General features: G+C 39.1%; 1 protein-coding gene across 2 annotated transcripts; it reads left to right on the top strand.

Annotated features, from left to right (window-relative positions):
- The first annotated feature begins 582 nt into the window (after positions 1 to 582).
- Positions 583 to 6,821, top strand: LOC147340342 (X antigen family member 5-like). 2 transcript variants are annotated; one of them, XM_086388729.1, is made up of 6 exons: positions 583 to 1,076; positions 1,351 to 1,572; positions 2,265 to 2,559; positions 3,035 to 3,173; positions 3,583 to 3,708; positions 6,709 to 6,821. In XM_086388729.1, exons 3-6 carry the CDS (start codon positions 2,488 to 2,490, stop codon positions 6,729 to 6,731), a joined length of 360 nt encoding a protein of 119 aa, XP_086244855.1. In that variant the 5' UTR covers positions 583 to 1,076; positions 1,351 to 1,572; positions 2,265 to 2,487; the 3' UTR covers positions 6,732 to 6,821. The 2 variants fall into 2 exon arrangements, with proteins under 2 accessions (XP_086244855.1, XP_086244854.1); XM_086388728.1 differs by having other exon boundaries at positions 819 to 1,076; positions 2,484 to 2,559.
- The last annotated feature ends 3,321 nt before the right edge of the window (positions 6,822 to 10,142 follow it).

Raw genomic sequence — 10,142 nt, 5'->3', positions numbered from 1 at the left:
GACTTGGCAAAAAGTAGACGCATTAGACATTTTCGAAGTAAAAGGGACAGAACTCAGCAAGAATATGGACTTGAGCTGAAGGAGAGGGAATTGTAAACATGGTTAAGACCAAGTTTCTGTGTCCTGTCATAAGAGTGCAGAGGTGGCATGGGGAATCCTGGAAGTTGGCCAGGTCTGGGAAGAATTGCAAATAAGATTTTTATGTTTATGAGCTCCTGATCTAGATGGATATGATAACCAACATTTAAATATGTAAAAGTTCCTTTTCCTTTAACAAAAGTGAGGAGTATTGAGATATAATTTATATACAATAGAAGTCAACACTTTAAAGCATTACCGTTTGTTGAGTTTTGACATATGCATACTATCATGTAAATGCTACCACAATAAAAATGCAGAAAACGTCCCATTGGTTTGAAAATGCTCCCTTGGGCTATTTGCATTCAGACTCCTTCCTCCACTCCTATACACTGGCAACCACAGATACATTTCTGTGCCTATAGTTGTGCCTTTTCCAGAAATCCACTGAAATGAAATCATATAATACACAGCTTTCTGTGTCTGACATCTCTCATTGGCACAGCTGAGATGCATCCTTGCTGTTACATGCATTAGTAGTTCCTTTGTAAATGACTGTGTAGTGTTCTTTTGTACGAGTATACTCTTTTGTTCTTCTTTCATCTATATACCAGTTTTTGAATAGTTGGGCTGTTTCTAGTTTCTGTTTCTAGTATTAGAAGTACATGAGTAGAATATTTGAGTAAAAGTCCTTGTGTGAACATGTTTTCCTTTCTCTTGGGTAAAATTAAAACTCCTAGTAAGTACGAAAATTCCCGCTGTAATAGAATAAGAAGAATGTGCTAGTGGAGAAGAGTGAAGAAATGGCTACAGAAGGAACGAAAAGGCTAAGCCAAAGTGGAAACAACACCCAGTTGTGGATGTGTCTGCTGGTGAAAGTAAAGTCTGATGCTAAAAGAACAATATTGTACAGGAACCAGAGATATATTCAGAGAAATGAGTTACCAGTTCAGAGACTTAAATGTGCAGTGCTCCAAGCAAAAACAATGGAAACAGAGGTATGTATTTATGTATTTATTCCATGGAAGTGAGTAAAGCCATTGCAAGCATGATGAAAATCCCAGAAGCAGAGAAGGAAATGGTTCATCAAAGCATGTATAAAAATAGGTGTTAAAAATCTTAATATCTATTTCTGTCATGAGTGTCTTCCCGAGACACATTCTCCACTAAGGGTAACCTGGGACTACCTATCACCACAGTTTGTGGATGCATAAGAAAGACTGCCCTGGAAGGAAAAAAATATAGTCTTTAACCCCTTTTCTCATCCTCCAGAGACCCTGTGGTTCCAAGACTCTACCTTAGTGGCGGGAAATCCTCAGCCTGCACTGCACACGCCAAACTCAGGGAGCATGCTCAGTGTGTGCGCACACCCCTTGCTGTGCACGCGCCTTGGTGCGCATCCGCCTTCCTGAGCGCATTCTGTGAGGAGCGTTGGGCCTGAGACAGGTGTGTTTATTCAGTCCCGGTTCTTTCTCACTACTTGAGACTCGCCAGGTAGGTTTACAGATCTGTCCTGTCTGGAGTTTAAGTGTGCATGCGTGTGAGGGGGAGCCAGTGAGTTTTGGGCGGGTCGGGCAGTGCCATGTGGGGCCTTTGAGGAGGAAGGCCCTTGAGGTCGTCATCTTTCTCCTCACAGGTGTTGCGATGCCATACTTCTTGTCTTGGTGGCGGGAAAGGAAGGGCGGTGGGCAGAGGAGAGCAGGGGGTCAGATGACAGTGGGGGGAGACTTGGGGGTGCTGTTTGAGATATCTGGCTCATGGGGGCCCTGGAACTGACGACAGAGCACAGAATCTGGGGCCCGCAGTGGGACCTGGGCAGCGGGCGGGGTGGGCAATTAAGGAAAGGCCTAGAAACCGGACCACGGTGGGGTTGTGACCGTATCGCGAGGTTTGCGTTAAGGTGCCAAGAGAGAAGTGGACCGGTTTCTCTGTATGCAGACTCACCTCAGCCACAGACGCTGAGAAAATCGCCATAGACAGGCTGTAAAGACTGAGCCTTTCTTCCCGTTCCAACCGATTTCCAAGGGAGTTGGGGAAAATAGGTCCGGTGAATAAGAGTGTGACAAAAGCAATAGTCCTGAATTTTTAAATTCCTAGCAGCATTTCACTAAATATCTACATGATGGAGAATTCTGTTGTGAAATCAAACTTCCTCACAAAAATTCTGTCTTCCTGTGTACCTTAAGGTGATTTCTCTGCCGTCTTAGCCAAGACACAAGTGGCTTTGCAAGAAACCGTCTTTGGTGTAATTGGAACGCATGTACACTCATACTTAACCCGAGTTTTGTTTTGAAATTATTTTCACATTTTTAAAAATAGTAAGTCAACATATGGTCATAAAAGTGACAAATATAGCTGTACTCTTAAATACATTTTCTAAATCACAATATTCTACTTTTGGGAAGAAATATGAGTGAGCAAGTAGCATCAACATTGAGACCTATAGATCAAGATTCCTCCGAGGTGGATGAACCTGTGGTTGTGAGTACTTTACCATTTGTTGTATTCTATTAGCACAAATTTACTTTTGAGAAATGATGTTAAGTAATACAGATGCAGTGATAACGTTAGGTCTTCCATGCTGATAAAGGGTGACAGTTTGTCTTAGGAAGGAACATTGATCCAGATGTCTTACAGTCTGGTGTTGCCTAGATGAGTATACTGTTAAATGCCCTTGAAATGTGCCCAGTGACTCCCTCCTCCTGCTTATTACCAACAGATTGCATGCTTCCATCCCAACATAGATTTAAATAGCTCCAGGAGTCTTTCTGGGTAACTCTTATGGGAGCAAACTCTTCTCTGTGGGAAAAAGTAACTTAATTAAAAGTAAGTACATAGAATTGGGCTGGGAAAAGTTAGGTTTACTTATGATTAGATATATCTGTGTATTATGTATATTTATGCTGTTAGATGTATTAACAACAAAAGGTTTTTATTTGCATGCACACTCTACTAGGACCAGCAACCCAGTGTTGAGCAACCTCAACAAGAGGAACCGCCAACTGAGATTCAGGATATCACAGCTGGAAAGGAGGAAGTAAATGGAGAGGATCCAATGAATCATTATGAAGAGAAGGAGAAGGATGCGTCTGGAGGTAAAGTGTATGTGTGCATCATGACTTAAGACATAACCAGCAAGGGGAGGAAAGGAAACATTAGAAAAGGACTTCAGACAGTTCCTGAAAAACTGAGGAGAGTATGGTTTGCAGGTTAGTGTGGTTGCTCGAATTTTCCCTTGTTTTCAAGACAAAGAGAAGGGGGCAACTAAGGTGTCTTAGGACAACCCTGGGAAAGGAAAATGGTAATAGCGTTCGGAAAATTCTGCTTTCCTTTTTCTCCAGCAAAACATTCCTGGAATAATGCTCCTGAGGTTCTTATTCATCACATTTTTACCATACTAGCCTAAGGCTTTTAATTCATAATACTGAGGGAATCAATATTATCATTCCGTTGTTTATACTGTATGCTTTACAGCTGAATTGATACATTTTTTTCTTTTTAAAGATTCTGACCTGGAAACTGATCTCCAGGAATTGGCTGAGGCAAAGACTGGGGGCAAAGGTGGAGATGGTCCTGATGTCCAGGAGGAGCTTGCATCAAATACAGAACCTGTTGAAATGCCAGAAGCAGGTATGTCATCCATTCAGAAAGTAATTTATGTGGTTTCTGTTTTTCAGAATATTATATAGAGGGAACATTACTATTATTTTAATAACAGAGTTCACATATTTTTTGAAAGATAGTTCAGACCCCCAGATGCCTGAGTGCTTGACTTACAGACTTTCAAATAAAGAAACAGACAGGATCAAAGCCATATCGAATTGAAAATAGAAACCATTTTCTTCTCTTGAGTAGAAGTACTTTAAGCAACAGCTAATAATTTTCAGGTTCTTTTATAATTTGTGCTTGTAACAAATATGTAATGCATTTGTAATAAATATCAGTTTATATGAAATATGCTCAGGCATTCAACTGGTTCTAGTACCAGCTTTAACATAATGTGTGTGATTCTGCAAAATCCCTTAACTTCTAAACTCAACTTTACTCATATAAGTTGTGAATTCAGAACAGGTATACTAAAATGCTAATTTTCCAATGCTAATTTTTGCATTCTCTGGTTCTCTTTGATGGAATGCATACAAGAATTCTCTGTTTTTCGTGATTTATTTATCATAAAATAGCATCTTGAGTCAAATTATAACAGGGGAATTGAGATTTCATTTTCTGATGGGGAACACATGTACACCTGTGGCTGATTCATGTCGATGTATGGCAAAAACCACCACAGTATTGTAAAGTAATTAGCCTCCAATTTAAATAAATATATAAACTTTTTTAAAAAAGAAAATGAGCCAATATTCTGCTTGAGTTTGTGAAATTCTCTCAAATTCTGAATTCTCTAGCTCTTAAAAAGTTGCATTTTAAATCCTTTCCCCAATGAAGCATGAAATGACTGAACAATGAAATGGCAAAAGATAGTCTAGTTTCCTGTGTCTGTGGCTGATGAAGTTGAGAGAGTGCATGTAGTCAGTGATGTTCAAGGCAGGTGTGAGTAAGATACACATGCTATGCACACTACCTGCCCCCACGTTTGGTCTGAGTTTTGGGGGGATTTTTGCTTATTTTAATTGGAGGATAATTACTTTGCAATGCTATGATGGTTTTTGATGGTGGTATTTGCCATACATCCCACTCGTAAAGAACTGTCAGTCTTAAAGAACTAATAAAAATCTGAGCCTCATGCTATAATCATCTCTAACCATATCAAATATGTTATTTTTGCTCTTTGATACATCCGTTTAAAAAGTTTTGAAGTTCAAAGTCTGTAACTCTAGTTCTTCCTGCATAATCAACTTAGTGTCCTTCACATACGTGTTTTCCAAATTGCTGACAATGAATTGCATGGTTCTGATTTTAAAGGAAGAACTTCATGGTTAGGGAAGAATTTACTGTGTATTAGCCTTCTAAATATTTTCACTTTACATTTTTGTTCCATTCCATTAGAACATTTAGATGAAAATACCACTTCCAGTCTACTTTCAAGTAACTACAGAACATGATTAAAATGTTCTCATAGAAAACTCTTAGCCATAAATATGTGTGGTACTTAAAAAGAACAATAAATAAATTACAAAGCACATACATATAAAATCCTACATACAATATAAAAGGTAAGAAAAAGAGCAACAGAATAAACCTACAGGAAAAAGAAAAAGATACTTAATAAAAGACAGGTATGAATTGTTAGGAAGAGGAAAATAAATTCAACTAATAAATACAGACAATGTGCTAGTTTACGTAATTTTTAACACACATATATACATTTTTTTAATATTCTTTTCTATTGTGGTTTATCACAGAACACTGGACGTAGTGCCCTGTGCGGCATAGTAGGACCTTGTTGTTTATCCATTCTGAGTGTAATAGTTTGTATCTGCCAACCCCAAATTCCCAGTCCATTCCTCTCAGTTTACATAATTGTGAAGAAAATGGACAAAGCCCAAGTACACATAATAGGAAATATGAACAAGACACTAACAGTTAGTATATTACAGAATTAAAACAGTATAATCTGGAACTCAGATATTTTCAGAATATTGATGAAATGGCTAATAGGATAGAAAAACAAACACTGTTTAACATACCCCACGGTAACTAAATAAGTAAACATCACAGATACCGTGGATGAACTTTTGAAATTGGTCAGAGTTGTCTCTCAAAAGCCATTATCATTTAGAAGCAAAGAAAATATCTGCTTTTCCAGATTTTCTTTCTGTCTTCCTACTTGCTTTTCTGTCTCACTCATACACCCTCTTGCTCTCCCTTTTCTTCTTTTCTCTCCTTTTTTTCTTTATTTTTTTGGTGTGGCTGTGAGAAACAGTCCTATTTCTTCTTCACATTTTGATGTCACCATGTCGCCAGTGATAGTAATGACTTAAAATTAGTGTCACCATATAATGTATTATACCAACTGGAATGCTTTCCAGGGTGAAAAGAAACGTTTAGAATTACATGAGGTCCACAAGTAAAAAGGGGGACAAATGCTGAACCACCTTAAAACAACCGTATCAGGGATAAAGTAAAACAAATGAAAACTTCTATACTTTTCCATAGTAGAGAAGAAACAAATGTAATACTGGCCTTTTTATTTACTTCACTTAAGCAGTAACAGAGAGAACAACTGTTTAGCTATCCTATATTCAGAATATTATTTCAAATCGATACATTTAAATGATACTTTTTTGGGATTTTTTGTTTCATTTTTTTGTGCATTTTCTTTTTCTTAGGGTGCTTTTTGTTGTTAGATATTTTACTGAATGTGTACACAGTTTTGCCTTCTACTGAAAACTACCTTCTGATAGGTTCCATTGATTTCATTTGTTCTGAACTCAGTGTCCTTGTTTTCTTGTATAACTAGGAAGAGTAGTGTGTTTTTAAAAATACTGGTAATGTGCCTGAAAAGTCTATAAAGTCTCTATAGAGGATTAACTGAAGGTAAGCCAAAGGGTCGCCCTTAGTGTTCCTGTTTTAGTCCATTTTATAAAACTACAACTGCAGTGAACTTTGTATACCTCTCCTGTCACTGAAATAAAGTTCTGCTAAGTAACTTTTTTAATGTTTATATTATAGGTGAAGGGCAACCATTTGCTTGAAAGAAGATAAACTGAAGCCATCTCTGCTGTTCTTATGCTGTATATTTGACTGTTAATGTTCTGTCAATAAAGCTTCATTTTCTACTTGCACATGTTTTGTTAAATTTATCCCTGGGTATTTAATGTTATTGAAAATTCATGGTTTGCGATTTTTATCGTCTAGTTGAGGATGTATGTAGAGATAGAATGTTTATATATAGACTTTCTGTCCAACAATTCCTCTAAATATGCATATTAATTCCAAAACTTTAGATCTAGATTGTTTTTGCTTCTCAAAATATACTATTATATTTGAGTATCAACAGTTTCTACTGGCTTAAATCTTAAACCTTTCCTCATTTTGCAGCATTGAACAAACCTAGCCAGAACAGTCTTGACTAAAACAGGTGATAATCAGCATTTTTTTCCTGATAGGAAATGAAAAATCTACTCCATTTCAACCTGTTTAAGTTTCTTTTTTGTAGATATACTTTATCAGAGTAAGTTCCATTCTATTCCTAGTTTGCTGTCTTAAATATAGATTAATTTTCATCAAACACTTATATTGCATCAATTGTGATGATGATAGAATTGATTTCCCTCCATTTTTCTATTAATGTGGTGAATTGCATTGGTAACCTTATACATGTAAACCACCCTTGCACTTCTATGGTTAAAAAAAATTTGGTCATAACGTATTCTTTAGGTGTAATCTACATGTTAATACATACAAATACATATATATACCCACACATAAAAATTCATAAAAGCCTTTGGTCTTCTCTTGAATATGTGGGTTTACAAAATGTGCCACCCAAATCTCATATGGTCCCTGATAAAATCATTGACAGGGAAACATTTTTTAAAACTTAATATATTTGTATTGTCCTATAGAGAAATGAAATTCCAAAGCCATTGTTAAAGGTTCTAGGGAGACAGAGAAAAAAAACTGCTGTCAAATTCCATGGCAAATGCCACAGAGTATCTTTCACACACTTCTGACTTGCCTTCCAAGTTTTTTTTTGGGTACAGGGAGAGAGCAGCCACAAACATCTTTTCTTCTCCGTGACATCCTCCATTGGCTTGATAATCACCAGAACTCAGAAGCCCTCCAGCTGTGCGTATGTGTGTGTGTGAGTCACGCAGTCATGTCCGACTCTTTGCGACCCCACAAACTGTAGCCCGCCAGGCTTCTCTGTCCATGGAATTCTCCAGGCAAGAATACTGGAGTGGATTGTCATTCCTTTCTCTAGAGGATCTTCCCAACCCAAGGATCGAACCCTGGTCTCCTGCATCACAGGCAGATTCTTTACCGTTCGAGCTACAGGGAAGTCCTCCAGCTGTCTGATTCCTCCCTTATATCCTTATTATTACATAGTAACAAAACGCTTACATCTCTGAGCCTCCATCTGCATCTTCACACACCAAAAACTATATTTCTGCAACAAAGGATCTATTCAGAATGCACTCTGCTTAGGGAGTAACAGGGGATTATAAACAGCAGCTGTTGTGCCCTTACAGAGGTATGAAAACCCAGGTCCAAAAGGACTGAAAATGGGAGGTTCAAATCTACCACGAGACTTAAGTTAGAGTGTCCCATCTTACCAAAAAGTGTGTGAAAAAGCCCCTAGGTCATGGAGCTGCCTGACAAGAATAGATTCTAGCTGGAAGAAAAGGGAAAGGAGCGAGGGGAACTTCATGAGCCAAAATGACTTGAGTCTTATCAGCTGTGTCTCCTTATTGGCTATGACATGACATAATTGGGCTTCCCTGGTGGCTCAGTCGGTAAAGAATCCGCCTGCAGTGCTGGAGACCTGAGTTCGATCCCTGTGTTGGGAAGATCCCCTGGAGGAGGCCAGGGCAACCCACTCCAGTATTCTTGCCTGAAGAATCCCCATGGATAGCAGTGCCTGACGGACTACAGTCCATGCGGTCGCAAAGAGTCGGACACGACTGAGCGACTAAGCACAGCACGTGACATAACTTAGAGTGTCAATACTGGCTCTGACACATACTGTGTGAAGATGAGAAAGGTATTTACATCCTTTGGATCTGTTTCCCCATTTCTGAAATGGAAATTACAAGTTTACACTAAATATTTGTTATGAAGAATAAACAAGATAACATGTGAAGTAGGCATTACATTGCAAATGGATTTGGCTTATTCTCCAATTTTTCATTTAAACTTTCAAAATTTTTAATTTCATTTACCTTTACAATTAGAATTTTCTCAAGTGATACAGATTTTGAATTTCAAGTAGACTATAAGGCTAACTTTTAAAATGAATTTGACTTCAGAAACATATTTTGTCTAAATAAATATATTGACTCAATAGCAGTGTAGCTGGTGTCAGACACGGCATCCTTTCTAAGGTTGGTTTGTTAATGAGGACTGACAAGGCTACCCTAAGTCATAATATGTAGTGAAAGCTGTGCTCCTTGCTGTGTGTGGTGACAAAGAAAATAAGCCAATATTCTAGTCATGCAACATCACACAACTCAACACCAGACTGTGTCACGTAGTCAGGCAGCCAGTCCCTAAGTCACAGCGCAGGAGCTACAGGGCCTCAGGGCACCACTGCAGTTGTTAGTCTGGCTTGTCACCTTCTACGGGCTTGGCCAGTAAGGAGACAATGAACCCGAATGGATTCAGATTCTACCTTACAGACAGTGCAGAAGCAATATGACCCTGGTGTCAGTTGCCTTGTCCCTAGTCCCGTGGTTTGACACTGAATTGGAAGGCCTCAGTAACAGTCACTACAGGTGGTGGGTCTGTGCCAGGAAGGAGCCCACAGTTGTGCCCTATGGCACTGAGCAGCTCTGCAGTCCACAGCTGTACTCTCAGGTGGGGCTAGGGAGACCATCCTATGCTCAACTGAAACCAGAGGTGGATGAGTACCATCTTTGTGTCACCTCCAGCTGGATGAGGAGGCAGGTGAGAAACGGCCTCATAGCAGCTCTTCATCAGGCTGCTTATCTCCCCTTGCTGCAAGAGCAATCAGAGGTTCTCTGCCAAGATTCAAGTCAGCCTGCAGTTTAGCCTTGTCTACGTAGCCTAAGTGGGGACATGCAAGGGCACCAGGGCACCAAGACAGAGTCACACTCCTACAGTGTCTGGAACAAGACACAAGACTAGGTATGGTGCTACAAATATGACACCTATATACTGACTCCTACATGGAGGAGATGCTTTTCCTGGCAGTCATTAAAAATATTCCTTCATTTAGTACACACATATTGATTACTAGCGTGTTTCAGGTTGTATCTGCAACGCTTGAAATAACATGACCAGTGATGTGAGGTGGATGATGGGAATATCACACTGGTGGACCAGACAGACACATAAACAGAAAAGAAGTGCAAAGGAGAAACACAGGGAATGGACCTAAGGGAAAAGCAAAGCAAAACGGTGAGCAGGGTGGCCAAGAAGCA

The sequence above is a fragment of the Bos grunniens genome, chromosome X (assembly GCF_055505025.1).
Source record: "Bos grunniens cultivar Pamir isolate PY7600 chromosome X, Bosgru_T2T1.0, whole genome shotgun sequence".
NCBI lineage: Eukaryota > Metazoa > Chordata > Mammalia > Artiodactyla > Bovidae > Bos > Bos grunniens.
Note: the sequence above shows the minus strand (reverse complement) of the source record. Positions and strands in the feature narration are given on the sequence as shown.